The sequence below is a fragment of the Macrotis lagotis genome, chromosome 1, assembly GCF_037893015.1.
Source record: "Macrotis lagotis isolate mMagLag1 chromosome 1, bilby.v1.9.chrom.fasta, whole genome shotgun sequence".
Taxonomy (NCBI): domain Eukaryota; kingdom Metazoa; phylum Chordata; class Mammalia; order Peramelemorphia; family Peramelidae; genus Macrotis; species Macrotis lagotis.
The window spans coordinates 177,386,389-177,409,230 of NC_133658.1; the positions used below are offsets into that span (position 1 = coordinate 177,386,389).

Here is a 22,842-nt window from a genome sequence, read left to right on the forward strand (position 1 = left end):
AGTCAAAGTGATTACTTCAACAAAACAGGCCCTGCAATTTTTCCAATTTGGGAATAAAAACAATTTCATGTTTAAAGCTATTACTGTCAATTCATGTGTTTAGAATTGTGATACTGATCCAACCAAAATAGGTTTGTTGGTTGCCCATGCAATGAGTAGCAAAATAGGAGTTCACTTCAGTTGTTATATCAATGACTGAATCTCAGCAATTTAAAATTTTCTTTCTTTTCCCTTTAATTTTTACCCTCTCTGCCCAACTAAATAACAAAACCAAAATAATTTTAAAAAATTAAAAAACAACAAAACAAGGATCCTCCTTTCCCTTTATTAAATTAACAATATAAAAAATTCTCAGGAATAGTTTTTTTTTAAAAAGAGATTTTTTTTAACTTAAAATTCTGCTGGATCATGACTAGAGGTTCTTCATTAGAAAGATTATTAATTTCATTTATTAAGTCTTTTAAAATATTGGGTGCCCCAAAGACCTTAATCCAGTTTTCAAGCTTTAACTTTTTCAGAAGCATGAAATACACAAACTTACAAAAGCATCATTTGAAAGATTAATTATTTACATTATTCTTACACTTTTAAGTTCTGTGAATTGTGAATAACAAAATTTTAATTTTTAATTTTAGCATGAAGGACCATTCTGTTATGTATTACATATATGATAAATGACAAGTTTCTAGATGACACTATCTAAGACAGATGAATACCTGAGGTTCTCCTGCTTGGCCACCTTGATCACTAATCTGCCTCTATTAGACCCTTTCTTCTATAGTCATGTCAAAACTATCACATATGCATAAAACTTCATTCTTTCAATGGTCTTAAGGTTAGGCCTATGAATACAATCCTGTTTCAGTCACTAAACCTTAACTGATGAAAGTGCTTGCTAATTTTGAAAGATGACTAAAGTAATACATAACACAATTCAGTAATTATATTGAAGATTAATTTGAAAATAGCAATATTTTAAAATTTTAAGTATTTAGTCTTTTCAGTGCTGCTTTTTGTATAAGTGAGCAGAATATATTACTTAAATTATTATAGATTAAAAGTACAGTATGATTTTGAGGATATACTGTAGAAGAAATGAGTCATATCTTACTGCAACAAAAAGTACTTACAAAGAGTGCTTTAAATATCACAAAGAGCTTTACATACATTTTCTCATTTATTCCTCACAAAAACCTTGTACAGAAGATACTTAACCCCAATTTACAGATGAGGAAATAGCAATTTAGAGTTGACCAAGAAAGTTCGTACAACCAGTCACGACTATTTACTCTAGATTTGAATCTATGTCTATTTTGAATTCTGAAGTCCAGTACTTATTGTGACTTATTGTCATTATTTACCTATTTCTTCAGTGTCAAGGAATTTTGTTATAGAGCAGACTGCCAGCTCAAACAGTAAATGTGAGGAGCTTAGTGTCAAAGTATAACCAATTTGATAGTAGCAACAAGTATTCCTAATCCTTATTCTTCTTCCCCTTAATGTAATTATTTGTTATATTACAAATACATCTTGTATTCATCTCCTCCATTACTACATGAGAAGGAAGCACCAGAAACAAAGTTCTTAGAATACTGTCAAACAATACAATTCTTGGCAGAACTCTTCAACCCTTAAAGGAATTTGTCCACTTTTCTGTTAGTTGGGACAATTATGTATCCTTGTTCTGTCTTCCAAAGCCAAGAGATGCCTGAGAGAATCCTAGGTATTTCTCTGATTTCTTCCCACCCACTGAAAATGGAATCCTTTAGAAACACTTTGCTTCCCCTGTGTTTAGAAGCATCTTCTAAAGGAAAGGGGTAACTTCTATTTATTGGGGACTGTTTATATCATTACTACTCACACCACAAGGAATTCACACCCCTTCAAAGAAGATAGAGTTCTATCATCCTGACTGATCATTTAAATATATCTGTGAGGTGAGAAGACAGGTCTCATTTTTATGAATGGTAAAAGAAATTCTTCAGATCACACAAGAATCAAGAATATGATTGGGACTAGCCTCTGTCTCCAAGGGTCACACATATACTGCTCTGGGACCCATTTCTGAACCATCCTAGTAGAAAAATCACTAAACAGATTTTAGAAAGTGAAGTGACTCTACTAAACATATTGAATCATCCCCAATTTTCATTTGTACATAGCTGCAGGCATATTGTCTTGCACATTAGACTGTAAACTCCTTGAGAGCAGAGACTGTTTACTTTTTATCTTTCTTTATATGTCCAGAGCTTAGCCAACTGTCTTGCAGATAGAAGGTACTGACTGACTGACAATGGAATTTTCATAACAATATTTGGGAAAGATAATAAAGGTTGAAGTTTGTTGTTCCAGATCTATATCTTTTTAAACTGATCAAGGAAAATTCCAGGCTCCTATTTAAGACTGTTGTCAAATGTTGACACTCCAAAATAGATGTTCTCCTCCAAGGGAATGAGGAAATCTGAAGCAAAAGTACTAAGAGTGTGGTAGTCTGACTCATCTGATTGTATGGTGGGGAGCTTAAGAGCCTTGTGGCTATGTAAATACATTTTAGCAGGGAAAAAAAAACATTTGGATGACTAGTATATTTTTATGTCATTTTCAATGGAGAGAATGGAAGAAAATACATATATTAGCTTAAATAAAGGTTAATCTCGGATCATTCCAGAAAAGAGAAATTTTTAGTGGTTAAAAGCTACCATAGTAATGAATTGATGTCCTAAGCCTAATTATAGGTTTATTTTAGAGACTTTTGTCTTTTCAGTTGAGATTTACATCTGACAATCACTTGAATACTTAAAGCCAAGTCAGTACCATGGTTCAAGTAAAATTGTGATTTACTTATGTTCTTAAAGACTTAAAAAATTAACTTCTATTAATATGTCAAATTTAAAATTGAGAGCCAATTTAGCACTTTGAAGCAATTTATTTTTATTTTACACTTAACTGATTTTTGTTTCCAACTGACAATTTCCACTGCCTTTAAGTTAGGCTTGGGACCATTAAAGAGAAGGCCTGATTAGTTTGAAAAAGAGACTGCTTAACTTATTTGTAAAAAAAAAATAGTTTCAATAAAATAACTAAAGGGATCTAAGTTTGTATCCTATTCAGTAGCACTCTCCCTAAAGGCTAGAAGCACAATTGGATTGGAGGTATCCCTTTGTCCTCCCTATTTGCCAATATCATCTAGGAAAGGTGTAGGTAGTTTCTGAGGACCGACAATTTTGGGAAAACAAGACCTATGTTTCTTCCCCTTATTACATCTCCTACCTCCCTCCTCAAGAGCACTATTGAACAGAGCGTGGGAAACCTTTCTAGAAACTAGAGGGGTAAAGGGGGGAGCAAGTTTAGTTGAAAGTGGAGTATCAAGTTCCAAGCTTAGGCTCCCCATCAGAAGTGAGGAATAGATGGGGGCAGAAGGGAGGGGGTAGGTTGCCAAGGAAAGAGGGACAAAAAAGGGGCATTGGTAATGGAAATGGATTCATTGATAAATCCCTTCACCTGGCTTCACTCTGCTTCACATAGGAAGGAAATGCTTTGACTGGGCCCTGAAGTCACCAGCAGGGCTGTCTGCCGTGCTGAATCAACCATGTGTCAAACCAGTGAATTTCAACAAAAGACTGGAGCTTTGAGGAAGGGGAGACTGTTGCCAACACGGAAACATATCACCCCCTTTTAAAATGCACCTCATATTTTAAAGGACCACCAGGGAATTGGTTTACTCAAGTGCAATGGTGCATTCGGCTGCAGCCGCCACCCTAGTGGTCAGACCAGCTCCGAAGCTGCCCCAGCCTGCTCTGGATGTATCTCTGCATAAGCAGCCCCAAGGCTGGTGAAGCAGCAGCTGTTCCATTCTTTCTTGATTGACCAATACTCAACGACTGTTCCTTTGTGGTCTTCCACAGTCATGAGGCCAGAAACTGGGTTCAAAAAATTTTTTAAGGATTGTCAGATCATCAGATCAACAAAATACTCACCTCTGACTGCCTGCAAAAGGCAAATAAACAGACATGAAATCTGTTTCATGATGGCACAGCTGGTATGGGTGGGAAAAGAGGGTGTCTATTGGCTCATGCCCATATTTTTAACTTTAATTGTATCTGGGCAGTAATCATCTGTGTTTCCAGTCCATTCCGCCAACTGTTTTTTTTTTTGTTTTGAAATGATGTAATCTTTATTCTACTAGCCTTGGGGCAACCAATATTCTTTTGGCAGCTTGAGGATCTTAGTTGTCCCTAATAGTAAACCAAAAAAAAAAAAATGTGGCAGGGCTCATAAAATTGGCATATCCCATTCTCTGCTCTTAGCTTGAAAAGTACTGCTCATGAAAGGATCAGAAAGTTGCAACCTCAAACATCTTTTCACATGTAGAATCATCAGAGAATCATTCATCCCAGGAAATGAAAAAATGAGACTAAATATAGTCATTCAAAGTCATCATAATGGGCCTGTTTAGAGATGCCTAAAGAGTGGCACAGTGGTACAGACTGGAGACTTGGAGTCAGAAAGACTCAAGTTCAAATCTAGCCTCAGACACTTAGTAGTTGTACGACCCTGGGCAAGTCATTTTGTTTGCTTTAGTTTCCTCATCTGTAAAATGAGCAGAAGGAAATGGTAAACCACTTAAGTATCTTAGCCAAGTAAACACCAAATACTATCCAAAAGCCCCAAAAGGCTGAACAACAAACAAAAAGAGATCAAGGCTAATGTTTCCATTTGTATCACATCAGTAGCCACACCTCCATAATTTAAAGCAGAAGGAAACTGAATTCTGAAAGAAATTATAGCTAAATGAGTATGAACAGCTGAATTAAGCCTTATCACACTCTATGCTATTTTTCAGATTTAGCCTCTCTCTCTCTCTCTCTCTCTCTCTCTCTCTCTCTCTCTCTCTCTCTCTCTCTCTCTCCTTTCTTCCTTTTCTCCAATTATCTCATTACTCCTTCCAAAAACTTCCAACCTTTCTTCTTCCCTAATTCTACTCTGTACCCTCACCTCCAGTCATAAATAGGAATGTTTCCAAAGCATTCTTTACTTCATATTCAGATAAACAAAACAGCTTATTATGATGAAAAATGACTTGCAATCTTGGCCACTTTAGATACTCCTCACACAGACAGATTAGGTGTGCAAAAATTGGGAGTCATTCTTGTTTGTCAGCTGCTGCTTTCTTTGGAAAAGAAAATTTCTCAGTTGTGAACCCCTGAGCAAATAAAGCTATACCTACTTTGTACCAAAAAAATCTTGATGTCATGTAAAATATGCCCAAATAAATTCTGGATAGGATGTACCAGCTTCTAGTTTTTCTGATTTATCTGGAAGAAAGAGGAGGAAAACTGAGACATTTTTTTCAAACTCGATTCTTGCTTATAATTCTGTATATTTAATAACTTCTCAAAAAAGGAATATTCCCCTTTCCTCCCCCCATTCTTGCTTCCACCTTCCTACTTTTCAGTAATATACTTTCCAGTGTATTAATATTTGGTAATTTTTTTATACTACTCTTTAACTCTCATCCTGGGCAGTAGGTACATGCTGGGTCTGGAGTTAGGAAGATTCAACTTCTTGAATTAGAATTCCAGACATTTATTAGCTGTGTGACCCTGGGCAAGTCATCAAACTTTGTTTACCTCAGTTTTCTCAACTATAAAAGGAGGAGAAGGAAATGGCAAACCACTCTAGCATCTTTGCATAGAAAACCATAAATGCAGTTACAAAGTCAGACATTATTGCAAAAATGACTGAACTGAATCTCTTGTACCTGATGCAGGTCCATTAGTCTATAATTTATAGTCTTCTCAATCTCCCTTATTAATGCCTTCCCTCTCTTTTTTAAAAATTAAATTTAATTTTTTTATTCATCATTCATTCAATCATCAAAAATTCCCTTCTTTCCCCTGCTTCAAACACCTTGTCAAGCATAAATTTCTACATTATATAGATAAATATATACATGTCTGTGTATGTACATGTGTTTAATCACTAAGATATAAAGAATATATATATGAGGTATAAGGGATATATAATAAATTACATGTATTAAACACATGTGTTGATACACATGCATGTTCACAGATATATACCATATGTATATATGTATATATATATTTGCATGAAAATAGTATATAAATGTATGTGTATTAAATATACATATATCCTCATTTTGTACTCTGAGTATTTTACTTCTCAGGAGATGGGTAGCATGTTTCATAATTAGTGCTCTGAAATTGCTGGTGGTAAGAATCCCCACATCTTTTAGCATTGCCTTTGCAATTGTTATCACTGTATAAATTGTGATATTGTTCCTATTTAGTTCACTGAATAAGTTGATACAAATCTTCCTGGGTTTTCCCCAAAACATCGTCTTTATGTAGTATTTCATCATATTTATATAACCATAAGATGATCAAGAGTCATTTCCCATGGGAATTCAGGGAAGCCTGGAAGTATTTGCATGAACTGATGCTGAGTGAGATGAGCAGCACCAGAAGAACATTGTACACCCTAACAGCAACATGGGAGTGATGATCAACCTTAAAGGACTTGCTCATGCCAACAGGGCAATAATCAGGCATAATTTTGGGATATCTGTGATGTAGAATACCATCTGTATCCAGAGAAAGAATTGTAGAGTTTGAACAAAGACTGAAGACTATTACTTTTAATTAAAAAAAAACCTGTAATCTTAATATGTAATTTTGTTGTCTTATACTTTTTTTTCCATAAGGATATGATTTCTCTCTCATCACATTCAACTTAGATCAATGTACACCATGGAAACAATGTAAAGACTAACAAGATTGCCTTCTGTTGGGAGGTAGGGGGAGGGAAATGAGATTGGGGAAAAATTGTAAAATTCAAAATAAATAAATAAAATTTTTTAAAAAGAGTGTCATTTCCCAGTTGAAGGGCAGTGACTTAGATTTCACCTCCTTGCCCCACTTCAAAAAGAATTATAAATATTTTTGTTCTTAGTTTGTTTTGTTTAAAATTAAGCTGTCACTTAATTTACCTTCTCATTTCTCCTCATTTCCTCCTATTTCTCTGTTGAGTGAAATATATTTTTATCTTCGGCCCTGTGTGTTATATATGTATAGATGTATTCTTTCTTCCTTTGTCTAGTTCAGATGAAAGTGTGATTCAAGTATCAGATTGTTTCCCCTCCCCACCCATGCATGCCCAACCTCTTTCTCCTTGTTTGTATGAATTTCCATCTCCATACCCAGATTATGACATCCTTCCCCCAAATTTTCCTATTTGATCCTTATCTCATATAATTCTTTCCCCTTCCCTTAACATCACTGAGATATAAAGAATCCCTCTAAGACATTCAGTCTAATTAGACTTCTTAGATGAGCCCTGATAAGGATAGGGTTCAGAAGGGGCACATTGTTCAACCCCTTATGAATGATTATAGCTTCGTGTTACATTTCTGTTACTCAACTTCATGTGTTTATACTTCAGAGTTTCTATATGGCTCTGATCTTTTCAATAGGAATTTTTGGAAGTACTCTTAATTCATTAAAGATTTATTTTTTTCCTTTTCTAGGATTATCTGTTTTGCTGGGTAAATTACTTTTGTTGTAAGTCTATATATCCTTTACCTTCTGGAATATCATAATCTAAGCTCTCCACTCCTTCTACTGCCTTCCCTATTTTAATTGTTTTCTATTTTTGCTGATTATAGCTTTTGTTCATATTTGTTTGCTTACTGTCTCCTCCATTAGACTGTGAACTCCTTAAGGTTAGGAGTTGTCTTTTGCCTCTTCTTATCCACTCAGTGCTTAGAACTTTGCCTGGTTCATAATAGGAACTTAATAAATGTAAACAAGCTGTAAATAAACAGTAAACAAACACTAAATAAAATGTAAATGTAAATAAACAGTTAATAAACTGACTAACCTTTATAGTCATGACTGCTCAATCATTGATGTTTCTTTTTTTTGAAAGATTTAATTTATTTTGAATTTTACAATTTTCCCCCTGATCTTGCTTCCCTCCCCCACCCCCCACAGAAGGAAGTCTGTTAGTTTCTACATTGTTTCCATGGTATGCATTGATCTAAGTTGAATGTGATGAGAGAGAAATCACATCCTTGAGGACGAAGCATAAAATATGAAATACAGCAGAATTACATAATAAGATAACATTTTAAAAATTAAAGATGATAGTTTTTGGTCCTTGTTCAAATTTTGTTCACATTCTTTCTCAGGATACAGATGGCATTCCTTGTCGCAGATATCCCAAAATTGTGCCTGATTGTTATCTTATTGGTATGAGCAAGTCCATTAAGGTTGATCATCATTCCCGTGTTGCTGTTAGGGTGTACAATGTATTTCTGGTTCTGCTCATCTCGCTCAGCATCAGTTCATGCAAATACTTCCAGGCTTCCCTGAATTCCCATCCCTCCTTGGTTTCTAATTGAGCAATAGTGTTCCATCACATACATATACCACAATTAAGCTATTCCCCAATTGATGGACATTCACTCAATTTCTAATTCTTTGCCACCACAAACAGAGCTGCTGTGAATATTTTTGTACAGGTGATGATTTTACCCTTTTTCATAATCTCTTCAGGGTATAGACCCAGTAGTGGTATTGCTAGATCAAAGGGTATGCACATATTTGTTGTCTTTTGGCCATAATTCCAAATTGCTCTCCAGAAAGGTTGGATGAGTTCACAGCTCCACCAACAATGAGTTACTATCCCAGATTTCCCACATCCCTTCCAACACTGATCATTGTCCTTTCTTGTCATATTGACCAGTCTGAGAGGGTGAGGTGATAACTCAGAGGTTTTAATTTGCATTTCTCTAATAATTGGTGATTTAGAGAATTTTTTCATATGACTATGGATCACTTTGATTTCCTCATCTGTAAATTACCTTTGTGTATCCTTTGACCATTTGTCAATTGGGGAATGGCTTGTCTTTTTTTTTTAAATTTGACTCAGTTCTCTGTTTATTTTAGAAATGAGCCCATTGTCAGAAATACTAGTCATAAAAATTGTTTCCCAATTTACTACATTTCTTTTCATCTTGGTTGCAGTGGTTTTGTCTGTGCAAAAACTTTTTTAATTTAATGTAATCAAACTTGTCTAGTTTATTTTTAATGGTGTTCTCCATCTCTTCCTTGGTCATAAACTGCTTCTCTTTCCATAGATCTTACAGGTAAACTATTCATTGATCTTCTAGCTTACTTATAACATTGTTTTTTATTTTTAGGTACTGTATCCTTTTTGATCTCATCTTGGTATAGGATGTGATGTGTTAGTCTAATCCAAGTTTCTACCACACTAACTTCCAATTTTCCCAGTTTTGGTCAAAGAGAGGTTTTTATCCCAATAGCTGGATTGTTAGGGTTTATCAAACAGCAGATTACTATAAACAATTCCTGCTATTACACCTAGTCTATTCCACTGATTCACCACTCTAATTTTTAGCCAATACCAGACAGTTTTGATAACTGATGCTTTATTATATAATTTTAGATCTGGTAGGGCTAAGCACCTTTTTTTGATACTCTTTTCATTGAATCCCTGGAGATTTTTGACTTTTTATTTCTCCATATTAATTTACTTACAATTTTTTCTAATTCATTAAATTAATTTTTTTGGAATTTTGATTGGTAGGGCACTAAACAAGTAATTTAATTTTAGTAGAATTGTCATTTTTATTGTATTTGCATGGCCTATCCATGAGTAGTTGATATTTGCTGAGTTATTTAAATCTGATTTTATTTGTGTGAGAAGTGTTTTGTAATTGTTTTCAAAAAGTTTCTGAGTTCACCTTGACAGGTAGACTCAGGTATTTTACATTGTCTGAAGTTACTTTGAAGATATTTCTCTTTCTATCTCTTTCTGCCATATCTTGCTAGTCATATCTAGAAATGTTGAGGATTTATGAGAGTTTTTTAATATCCTGTGACCTTGCTAAAGTGGCTAATTATTTCTAGTAGTTTTTTAGATGATTTTTTGAGATTCTCTAGGTATACCATCATGTTATCTGCAAAGAGTGAGAGTTTTGTCTCCTTCCATATTCTAATTCCTTTGATTTCTTTTTCTTCTCTTATTGCTGAAGCTAACATTTTTAATATGATATTAGATAGTAGTGATGATAGTGGGCACCCTTGTTTCACCTCTGATCTTATTGGAAATGCCTCTAACCTATCCCCATTGCATATAATGCTTGTTGATGGTTTCAGATAAATACTGCTTATTATTCTAAAGAACAATCCATTTATTCCAATCCTCTCTAATGTTTTTAGTAGGGATGAGTGCTGTATTTTTTCAAAAGCTTTTCCAGCATCTGTTGATATGATCATATGATTTCTGATAGGTTTGTTATTGATATAATTAATTATGCTAACATTTTTCCTAATATTGAACCAAGCCTGCATTCCTGGGATAAATCCTACTTGGTCATAATGCATTGTCTTAGTGATAACTTGTTGTAGTCATTTTGATAAGATTTTATTTAAGATTTTTGCATCTATATTCATCAGGGAGATAGGTCTATAGTTTTCTTTCTCTGCATATTGGTGAATAGAAAGAGATAGGCAGAGTTCTGTCTTCACCTATTTTTTCAGAGAGTTTATATAAAATTGGAACCAATTGTTCCTTAAATGGTTGATAGAATTCACTTGTGAATCCATCTGGCCCTGGAGATTTTTTCTTAGGGAGTTCACTAATGGCTTGTTAAATTTATTTTTCTGAGATAAGGTTGTTTAGGTATTTAATTTTCCCTTCATTTAACAAGAGGAACATATTTTTGTAAATACTCATCCATTTCCCTTAGATTATCAATTTTATTGGTATAGAGTTGGGCAAAATAATTATGAATTATTAACTTAATTACCTCCTCATTGGTGGTGAGCTCACCTTTTTCATTTATAATACTAGCAATTTGGTTTTCTCCTTTTTTTAATCAAATTGATCAGAAGTTTATCAATTTTATTAATTTCTTTCATAAAACCCATTCTCTTGGTTTTATTTATTAGTTCAATAGTTTTCTTGCTTTTGATTTTGTTAATTTCTCCTTTAATTTTTAGAATTTCTAATTTATTTAACTGGGGGTTTTTAATTTGTTCTTTATTTTTTCAGTTGCATATTTAGTTCATTGATTTCTTCTTTCTCTAATTTATTTATGTAAGCATTTAAAGATATAATATATCCCCTGACAGCTACCTTGGCTCTATCCCATAAGTTTTGGTATGTTGTTTCATTATTGTCATTATCTAGGATGAAATAATCAATTCTTTCCATAATTTGTTGTTTGATCCACTCATTTTTTAAAATGACGTTATTTAGTTTCCAATTAGTTTTGGGTCTATATCTCCCCGTCCCAATATTGCATGTGATTTTTATTTCATTATGATTTGAGAAAGATGTATTCACTGTTTCTGCCTTTCTGCAATTTACTATTAGTTTTATGCCCTAGTACACAGTGAATTTTTGTGTAAGTGCCATGTACTGCAGAAAAGAAAGTATATTACTTTCTATCCCCATTCAATTTCCTCCATAAGTCTATCATGTCTAGGTTTTCTAACAATCTATTTACCTCCTAACTTCCTTCTTGTTTATTTTATGGTTAGAGTTATCTAAATTTGAGAGCAGGAGGTTGAGGTCTCCCACTAGTAGAGTTTTGCTGTCTATGTCTTCCTCTAACTCCTTCAAATTCTCCTCTAAGAAATTGGATACTATATCACTGGGTGCATTCATATTTAGTATTGAAATTACTCTATTGTCTCTGATACCTTTCAGGAGGACATAGTTTCCTTCCTTATCTCTCTTAAGGAGATCCATTTTTCCAGTTGCTTTGTCTGAGATAAGGATTGCTAACCCTGCTTTTTTTCATTTCAGCTGAAGCAAAATATATTTTGCTTCAACCTTTTGCATTTATTCTATATGTATCTCTCTGCTTCAAATGAGTTTCTTGTAAGCAGCATTTTGTAGGTTTCTGGTTTTTAATTCACTCTGCTATTTACTTATGTTTTAAGGGAGAGTTCATCCCATTCAAATTCAAAGTTATAAATATTTTTTATTGCCCTCTATGTTTTCTTCCCTCTGTTTGCATTTCCCCCCTTTTTCCCCTTTAACCATATTCCCCGGTATTTTGTTTCTGAATACAACAACTTTCAGTGTGTCTGCCCTCCTCTATCAACCCCCCTCCACTTTTTCGCCTTTTCCCTCTGTCCCTTCTTCCTTCCCTTCCTTCTGTTGGTTCCCCCTTTCCTCCCCCTCCCCCTTTCCCCTTTTAACACTTTAAAGGTGAGATAAGTTTCTTTTCCCTTAGCTTTTTGCAAGGCAAACCGGGTTAAGTGGCTTGCCCAAGGCCACTTGGCTAGGTAATTATTAAGTGTATGAGACTGGATTTGAACCCAGGTACTCCTGACTCCAGGGCTGGTGCTTTATCCACTATGCCACCTCGCCGCCCCCAAAATAAGTTTCTTAATTTAAGACTGTATGTATGTTAATTTTAAGTCAATCTTACGAAAGTAAGATTCAGGTGATTCTCACCTCCTCCCTTCTTCTCCTCTATTGTAATAGGTCCATTGTACCTCTTAATGTAATGAGATTTACCCTATTCAGTGTCCTCCATTCTCCCATCTCTTGACTATGCCCCTTTTTAAAGTAAGTATTGTTTAAGTAAGTATCATTCTATCTGAGGCACAGAAGGGTCATGAGTGTCCATCACTTCTAGCTAAGTATATTTTCTCTACTATAATTACAATTATTTAGTTTAAATTAGATTCTTTCTCCCAGGTAAGGATATAGCCAGTTTCATCTTATTATTATTTATATTATTTCTCAAATTAGTCATGAGTGTCCATCTCTTCTGGCTAATTAAATTCTCTCTAATAGAGTTACAATTCTCTAGAGTTATTAAAGTATTTCTCCCAGGTGGAGATATAGCCAGTTTTTTTCTTTACTCTTTATTTTTTAACCTTTCTAATGTGTCTCTTGAGTCTTCTGTTTGAAGTCCAAATTTTCTATTTAGCTCTGGTCTTTTCATCAGGAAGAGATGGAAGATTCCTATTTCATTAAATGTCTATCTTTTCCCCTGGAAGAGAAAGCTCAGTTTTGCCAGATGATGGATTCTTGGCTACATTCTAAGCTCCCTTGCTTTTCAGAATATCACATTCCAGGCCCTTTGATCCCTTAATGTTGATGCAACCAGGTTCTGTGTAATCCTGATTATGGCTCCTTGGGATGTAAATTGTTTCTTTCTGGCTACTTGCAAGGTTTTCTCTTTTATCTGGTAATTTTAGAATTTGGCTGCCATATTCCTTGGTGTTTTCATTTTGGGATCCCTTGTCAGAGGGGATTGTTGTATTTTTTCAATAAGTATTTTGCCCTCTGTTTCCATGATATCAGGATAGTTTTCCATCACTAAATACAGAGTCCAGGCTTTCTTTCCCTCTTTAATGTTTTCAAGAAGACCAATAATTCTTAGGTAATCTCTCCTTGATCTGTTCTTGAGGGCAGTGGTTTTGCTGAGTAGATATTTTACATTTTCTTCTATTTTTTTATTTTTTTGTTTTGTTTAACAGATTGCTGTTGTCTCATGAAGTCATTGATTTCCACACCCTCCATTCTTTTTTTTAGGGAAGAATTTTCTTTATTTACTTTTTGCAACTCCTTTTCCAATTGGTCAATTCTACTTTTATAAAAGTTTTCCATTTGACCAATTGAGATTTTGAGATAATTATTTTCCTTTTGCATTTTTCTAATTGTGTTTTCCAAAGATTTGTTTTCTTGTTGTAAAGTGTTAACCTTCTCTTGGTTTTTTTCCCCCAGATTTTCCAATTGATTTTTAAACTTCTTCCTGATTTCTTCAAGGAAGTCTTTCTGTGCTGGAGATCAAATATTCTCATCAGAGATTCTATGTCTCTCTTGAGTTAGGATCTTTTAATTCTAGGGATTTTCCTATGGACCCCCCCCTACAATGGCCTTTCTTCATTTTCCTAAGATCTTGTGTTGGGGGAGGGGCTTGTTCACAGAGGTTTGGTGTTGGGATCCCTAGAGGCTTTACTCACTGGGTTTAGTAACTCTACGTGGGCTGGACAGTAGGAGGGCTAGAGGCTTTGCTTACTAAATATAATATCTCCTCCCGGCCAGTAGGGGGTGCTAGAGGCTGGAACTTACCCATCAGCCCTTCCTGGTAAATCCCAGACAGTCAGTCCCAAGGCCACACCACCACCCTCTGATTGCTTCTCAGAGCTAAGGCCTCCAGGGCTCATTTTAGGCTAGTTTGGCTCTCACCCTGAACCCCCACTGACTGTCTGTGCTCTGCACTGGGCACAACCAAGATCCCTGAAGACAGACCTTGAGGTAAGTGTTCGTCTAGCTTCTTTTTCTGGGTTTTGTTGATCAGATTTCCATTAAGAGGTTTGTTTCATATTATATATGAGGGAAGATCAGAAGACCTTGGCACCTTCTCTCCTCCATCTTGGTCATAAGTCAATCATTGTTGTTTCCGATGGGTTCCTCATTATATGAATTCTTTCTTTCTGGTTGTGTACAGTATTTTTTTTCCTTTGACTTGGAAACTCTGGATTTTGGCTGGGGTGTTCCTGTGATTTTTTTTTTTTTTGGAGGAGGGATTTCTTTCAAGAAGTAATGTTTTCCACTGGTTCTAAAAGATCTGTATAGTTTTCTTTTATGATTTCTTGAAATATAATATATAGACTCTTTTTTGGGGGGTGAGTCATGACTTTCAATTAATCCAATGATTCTTAAACTTGCTCTCCTAAATCTAACCTAACATTTTCTTCTATTGTTTTTCAAATTTTAATATTTCTTGATTTTTTAAAATGGATTTCTTCAATTTGGACCATTCTAATTTTTAGGAATTTTGTTATTTAGGGAAAATGCCACTGGTGCTAAGTATTTCATTATTTTTTCAATTCTTGCTTCCATAATTCTCATTTCTTTTTCAATTTTTCTTCTTTTACTCTCATTCCACTGATGTATCATTCTTTATCTTTTAAAAATACTCTTGTTTCATCTCTTTTAGGAATTTGATTTGTGCCTAAATTATGCTTTTCTTTGAAGTTTTGCATATAGATGTTTCAGAATCATTCTTATCTCATGGGTCCTATTATAATGGTTTTTTATAGGATTTGTTTTTGTTTCCTTATTTTTCCAGCCTACTTTCTGGCTTTGGATTTCATATTAGGGTCAGACTCTGTGCACTTGTGAAGGAAATATCTGGGCTGGTTCTGGGATATTGGGAGTATATTGCATTATTCCAATATCTCAAGGACAATTTGTGGTTTGATCCAGGGCAAAATATAATTGTTGACCTCCTGATGTGAGCTTTCTGAGGTTTCAGACCTGGGTTTAGGTATGTAAACCAAGAGACTAATGATTTATTCAGCCATTATCAGCTAGCTGGAAAGCTTCACTGGTGTTTAGAGCCACAGGACTGTAGTCTTCCTTTTGATCTGGGATTCCTATTCTGCTTATTCCTCTGCAAGATTCATATTGGACTGTAGGCTATAGCTGACTGCTCTGCTCCAGGGATCAGTCACACAACTGCTGCTTCCTTTTGAATTTGTTCCTTGCTCAGAAAACAGCCTAGGGAGAGAAAATAACTACTTCTCACCCCTAAACTGCCACTCCAGGTGGAAGTCCCCTCTTCCTTCAATCCTGGATCTATTACTTGGAAGTGCATAGTAAGCAACAGAGCTGCTATTAGACACTTGTTTCTGTACCCAATGCAAGTTTAGGACTCTATAACCTGGAATCTGGACCTATTTTTGCTTTGATGTACAGTCTTTCCTTGGTTCAGAATGGCCATACCCTATTCCTTGCTTCCATAGAGCACTCTATCTCCCTTTGACAACCTAGGAAGGGGAAATGCTCACTATGCTTTTTCCCCCAGAAATTCCCAATCAATGTCACATTTTTGATGATCTCTTTGGAGGACAATTCACTGTATTTCTTTTTGCTACTCTGCCATCTTGAATTTGACTGTGTGTCTACTTTGTGTAAATTATCTGCAATGTCTCCTGTATATATCTTGTTTGTATATAGTTGGTTTGTATGTTTTCTCCCTCATTCAACTATGAATTTATTGAGGGTAGGGATTATCTAAGCTAAGTGCTGGGAATACAAGAAAAGCAAATCATGTCCTTGATGTCAAGAGATATATGTTCTAATAGAAGACACCTTATGCAAAACTGCAATATGCCTATAAGATATATACAGTGCAAACTGGAGGAGACAGGATAGGATTGTCTTGCAGGGAGTAGGATTTGAGCTGAGAGTTGAGGCATGTCAGAAGGTGAGAAGGGAGAATGTTGGTATGGAGGAGAGACAATAACAAAAAGCATGGATTTAGGAAATGGAACTTCATGTTTGAGGGAAAACAAGGTGTCTAATTTCACTGGGTCATAAAATATACAGAAAGGGGTGAAGTATAAGCAAACTGAAAAGATTAAAAGAGTTAGGTGGTAAAGAGCTATAAATACCAAATAGGATTTTATATTTCATCATAGATGTAATATAGTCCAGTAATAAACTGGACTTTATTGAATTGCATGGGAGGGGTAACATAGTCAAACCTGTGCTTTAGGAAGATCACTTTGGCAGCTGAATGTAGGATAGACTAGAGTGGGGAGAGACTTGAAGAAAGGAAACCCACCAGGATGCTCTTGAGATAGTACAGGAGTAAGATGATAATGGAATACATGAGGGTGGCAGCTAAAGGGAGGAAAAGGGGACATATCAGAGAAATGTTAAAAAAAAACAAGAGTTAGCAAAGGGTTGGATGTGTTGGGTGAATGGACGTGAGAAGTAAAGGATGATACTATAGTGATGTCCTCAATAATGATAGAAAAATTGGGAAGAGGGAAATATTTTGGGTAAAAGATCATAACTTCTCTTTTGGCCATGTTGATTTCACCTCACATAAAGAAATCTTATTTTGCTAAAGGTTTTTCTGTTCAGAGATAATCCAACATGAAGAGGAGATACTAGAGAGACAATATTGTCTATACTTTGAATAATGCAATTAATTACAATAAGTTAGTATTGCTTAGAAAATATATTTAGTATAGATGCTTATTTCACTTCATTTTTTCCTTTATTTTAAGGCAATGGGGTTTAGTGACTTGCCCAAGGTCACACAGCTAGGTAATTATTAAGTGTCTGAGGCCGGATTTGAACTCAGGTATTCCTGACTCCAGGGCTGGTGCTCTATCCACTGTGCCACCTAGCTGCCCCTTCACTTTATTTTTTAAGAGTGCCCTAAACCAATCTGCTTAGTCTCCTGAACTGTGTCTCTGCTTTTTTCATGACTATTTCTTTTATTCCTTTCCTTTCTATCTGTTGATATATTATTATTTACCAATTCTTCAAGGTTCAGCTCAATAGAAAATTCCTCCATGAGGTCTTCTACAATCAACCTACATAATCACCAATATCGTTGTTTTTAACCATTCAAATTTTGCTGAATTATCATCCATATCTTGCTCCCTAGGTCGATGTGTGCCAGAAGGTTCTGTCCTAGGCCCTTTCCCTTTCTTTCTCTATACTGTATCTCATTGTTCATTAATATAACCAGCTCTCTCTCATTGGTTCAATTATCCCCATATAGATATAACTTTCATTTCTCTTAAGTTCAAGTTATAACAATGGCTACTATTTATGTACTAGCTATTATATATATATATATATATATATATATATATATATATATGTATACATACATATATATATATATATATATATATATTTACCATTATAAAGACTAATTGTGCAACATTTTTGTACTAGATGTACAAATATCTTTAAAAATAACTCATTTGTTTCTCATAACAACCCTGGGAGGTAGATTTATTATTATGCCATTTTACATATGAAGAAACCAAGGCAGTAAGCGATTAAAATGACTTGCCCAGAATCACATAGTTGATGGCTGAAGCTACTTTGAACTCAGGTCCAGTGCTCTCTCCAATGTGCCACCCAGCTTATATTGTCTGCCATACATACACAAATCAATGTCCTATGGGCATCTCAATCTCAACAAGTCCCAAAATAATTCTCTTTATCCCCAAACCCACCCATCTTCCAAATTGCTTTAACTCTGTTGGAGACTCCATTATTTTTCCAGTTTCCCTACCACATCTCATCCAACTGTACATTCCCCTCAAATCAGATATCACTCTTCTCAAGGTACTTCTCACCTCTAGCCTAGACTACTGCATCAGACTCCTAATTGGTGTCTCAGTTTTTCTTTGCTTCATTCCCCCTTTAAGATGATTCAGTAACTCTAGCTCCAATCTGGTTTCTAGACTGATTATACATTATTCTTCCTTATGCCCTTTCAGATAAATGGCCCTATCTGATTCCCCATGTTATCTTATACCTACCATTACTTAGCCATTTTTAAGGCTTAATACATGTGCTACCTCCTATATTATACTTTTCCTGACCCTCTACCCTCAGTTGTTAGTGTATCTAACTAAATTACTTTGTATTTTCTTATCTATCATCCATCTTTCTATCCATCTACCTACCTACCTACCTACCTATCTACCTCTGTATATTTTCTAGAACCTAATCTCCTTGAGGAGCAGCTGCCAGGTGATGTCACAATGCACTGTGCTGGGCCTGAAATCTGGAAGACATTTTCTTGAGTTCAAATGTGTCCTCAGTTACTAACTGTATGACCCAGGTCAAGTCACTTAACCTTGTTTGTCTCAGTTTCCTTATCTGTAAAATGAGCTGGAGAAGAAGATGGCCCATAGTAGGTATTAATAAATTTTTATTGATCTTTTTTAAAACTCTCATCTTAAACAAAATTGATCTAGGAAAGAATACCTGAACTCCTACTATACCTGGCAGAATTTTTTTTTTAGAAGAAGGTCTTGGAGCATGAGAACATTGCCACTAACTTGATAGTGATCAATCATTCCAATTTTCATTTCAATGAGCCTTGACTTATTTCTGACATTTGTTGATGAGAGGGAAAAAAATAGGGAAAGGGTGGACAAAAATTTCCCTTAGTTCACTGAAAGGAACTGAAAATTATTTTGAAAACTAAAAAGCATTAAGGTGGAAACATCTGTTGGGGGTCAGGAAATATTATTAGCCACTAAGCCAAAGCCCTGTTCTGTTCAATTACACAAACTGATGATAGAAGATCACAGTTGGGGAACTAAGGCCTAAAGCAGGACTTGGCTGAAGTAAAATTGTGAAGCTAGTGAAATCAGTATTTTTGTCTACTCATTCCCTTATTTGACTATTTACTTTGTGACTTCTAGATCCCAAGTTTCATCCACTTTTTTTCCTTACCCTTCTTTTAATACTGCTATCTGGAAATTTTTCAGTCATTAATACCTGAGAATGAAAGAATTTAAGTCAATGTGTTATTTGGGGGGGGTAATTTTACTTTAATATGCTACCCACTACTACCCTATAATTAACAATATCCCATCTCTACTTGTATTACTAAATCAGCCACAGAGGAGCAACATAACTCTCTCTCCCATTCTCTTATTCTGGTCCTCAACATTTTCCAATAGGATTCATATTCCATCTTTCCTTCATTCTGGATCTTTTTCTCTCAGATTCCTCTAATCTACTAATCCTCATTAAGATTTGATTCCTTCAGATATACCTATATCACCTACTGCTAAACAGGGCTAAAGAAAATTACATAATCAGGCTGCCTGACAACATTATAAATTCATGTTATCTACATCAACTGGTCCTCACATAAGCTCAGGTTGTTCAACAATGAACTCCCTTTTCCCCTTTACTTCATCTCAGAACCCCTGTTCTTTCTTCCTTTCCTCCAGTCTATGACAATAGGGTAGTCCTACTTTTTACCAAAGTCAGTTCCTCTACATGTGCTCTTGATCCTAGACCCTTCCATCTTCTCTAGAAGTTTGCCCCCTCAATCATTATCTATGGACATCCCATTTGGATAGGAGAGAGCCATTAGTCACTGGTTGCTGTAGGTAGATAAACAGGTTTAGGCAGATAAGTGTACTAGGCTTGGAGTCAGGAAGATCTGAGTTCAAACATTGCTACTTGCTTGTTGTGTGATGTGGACAAGTCATTTAACCTTTTTTCTCCCTGTCTCTGTCTCTCTATTTCTTTCTCTCTGTATCTCTCTCTCTTTTACATTTTCCTTATCTGTAAAATGATGGAAATGGGCACAGTGATCTCTAAAATCCCTTCTACTGGATTTTGACCATATGATCCCCTCTCCATAGCTGGTTTTTCTTCTATACAATCTTTGAATATGTCCTTCTTGGGGGGAAAAAAACCTTTAATTGGTTTTTGCCATCCCCTCAAGCTGTCATCATATATCACTTCTCCCTTCCTCTACCAAACTCCTCAAAAGAGCTGTCTATACTAACTTCTATTTCTTCTCCTATTTTTCAACACTTTCTAATTGAAATTGTCCTTGAATATGCATAAAGGCATAGTTAGCAGGGAAATGATTTAAAAGCAACTTAGGGAAACAACTAAGCCACACATCCATTTAACCCCCCAACAGTTCCTCCTTCTGATCATAACACTTTACCTGAATGTTTGGATTTTGTCCATTGATATCTGCTTTTGAGAGATCTGGAAAGTTTGGTAGATCTAAGAGGAAGGATCTGGGGCCATCTCTCTGTAAAGATGTATGGCTATGCTCCTGCCTGAATCGTTGCTTGGGGAATGGTCTGTGTGCAGCTTGGTGATCAGGATACTCCCTCTGCTCTTCCCTGGTGAGTGAGAAGCTGGGCTCTGTTAAAGAGTGGCTGTCCACATTGAGGTTGTTCTGGGGGAGGGAAAGAAATGTATTAAGAAAGAATTAGAAAAATAACAAACGAAATAGGTTACCAAAATCAATTAGTGTTCTTAGCTCACATAAGCCATTAGATAGAATCAATAAGTTGGCACGTTATTTATAACATTGTAATTGACTCATTTTCATTCATTCATCAAGAAATGTTGTCTCTCCATGCAACAATTATTTCCTTATCTTCAAATATTGTATGATTACTGATTCTTCCAGTTTACTTGAGAATTTTGTATTAATGAAATAATGATTATTGAATTAGTACTTGATTTGAATGTAAAGGGGAAAGACCATAAAACAAAAAACATCATCTTAAACAAAGATGGATAGTCTTCCAGAAGTAAATTAGGCAAAATTTCCCCCTTCTTTTCCCTCTAACTCTGGTACCAACAATGGACTTGTATGTCTATCAAAATATTTGTGCATTTTTATCCTTTTAGCCAAGTTTTTAAAAATTCATATTCTCAACCAGGTTCTCATTTCTATCTGCTTCTCTCCCTCTTCATTTGGCATTTTTCTTGTACCTGGAGTATCGTTTTTCAATCTTTTTTTTCAATTTTCAAGCATTTTTTTCTCCCCCCCCCACTGAAATAAAAAATGAGCCTTGTAACAATAGGAAAGGGACAAGCAAATTACATAATGTTTTTTTTACATGAAATTATTTGACGACATTCAAGAGTACCATCATCTTACCAATCATCCAAGTTTGAAGTCTCAGAGTCCTCCTCAAGTTTCTTGTTCTTACTCATCCCATATATCCAATCCATTGCTAAACTTTATTATTTCTACTTTTACTGGATGTCATAGATACAGCCCATATCTTTATTCACATCTTCATTATACTTATTCAGGCTTATACCTCCTCTTGCCTGGACTATTAATTATAATAGCCTAGTAAATAGTCTCCCTGGTTTGATCCAATCTATCATACATTCAACTGACAAAGTGATATTTTAAAAAGTCTAACCACATCACCTCACTTCTCAATGAACTCTGATGTTTCCTACTGCTTTCAATTTCAAAAGTAAACTCTTTGACATTTAAAGATCATAATCTGATCTCTTCCTATCTTTCTAGTCTTTTTATATTCTGCACCTCCTCATATAGTTTATGAACCAGCTATACTATACTGCTTTATTTATAGTCTCTTGATCACAACATTCCATTTCCTATCTTGGTGTCTTTGCATACATTGACTGTCCTCCCATCTCTGGAATGCTCTGCCCTCTCATCTCTATCTCTTAGTTTTTCCTATTTCCTTCAAAATTTAGCTCAAATTCTACCTGGGCTTTCCTCATCCCTCTCTGCTAAAGCCTTCATATATATGTAGTTATACACACACACACACACACACACATGGTTATTTTCATGTTGCCTACCCCATTAGAATGTTAACTGCTTGGAGGCATGAACTGTTTTTATCTTTCTTTGTTTTCTCAGTCAGCATTTAGCCTAGTGGTTGATACTTGAAACATACTCAGGAAATATTTGTTGAATGACCACTGCCAGTAGTTACTATATAATCTCAAGAAACCAAAACCAGAAGAGATAGGAGCATTTCTCCCCTGGTGAGAAATAGTTGAGATGGTTAATTAGAGAATCAAATGGCAAGTATCTACTAAAAGCCCAATAGGGACAAAAAGAAATAAAAAGGATAATCCTAGCCCTCCAGGAATTTATAAGATGAGGTCACTAATGATAACTGTAAAATGAACATAAAACACTTCCTGCAGGGTACTCCCCCAGCATGCACTATCAGTTTAGGGTCACCAGAGGGATCTACAAAGGCAGATTACACAACTCCCTGGTAGGTATGGCCTTTGTGCTGTTTATCCTTCAGGACCTAGACTCTGAGCCCTACCACCTCCCAAGGAGGTCACCCAGGGAAACGAAAACCCTTTAGATTTTTGGACCAATCTTCCAGCATCAGGGCTGGGTCTCAAGGTAAAAGACCTTATACTAAATTATGTATCTTTCTCAAATCTTCCTCTCTGAAGGCATAGTAGATAGAGCACTGGTTTTAGAGTCAGGAGGAC

General features: G+C 35.5%; 1 protein-coding gene across 1 annotated transcript in view; it reads right to left on the minus strand.

Annotated features, from left to right (window-relative positions):
• ISM1 (isthmin 1) overlaps nucleotides 1-22,842 on the minus strand; it is a 111,447-nt gene that overhangs the window by 31,725 nt on the left and 56,880 nt on the right. Inside the window, exon 2 of the mRNA XM_074209434.1 lies at nucleotides 20,546-20,785. Within this exon, the coding sequence (XP_074065535.1) occupies nucleotides 20,546-20,785 (240 nt within the window). The remainder of the gene's footprint in view (nucleotides 1-20,545; nucleotides 20,786-22,842) is intronic.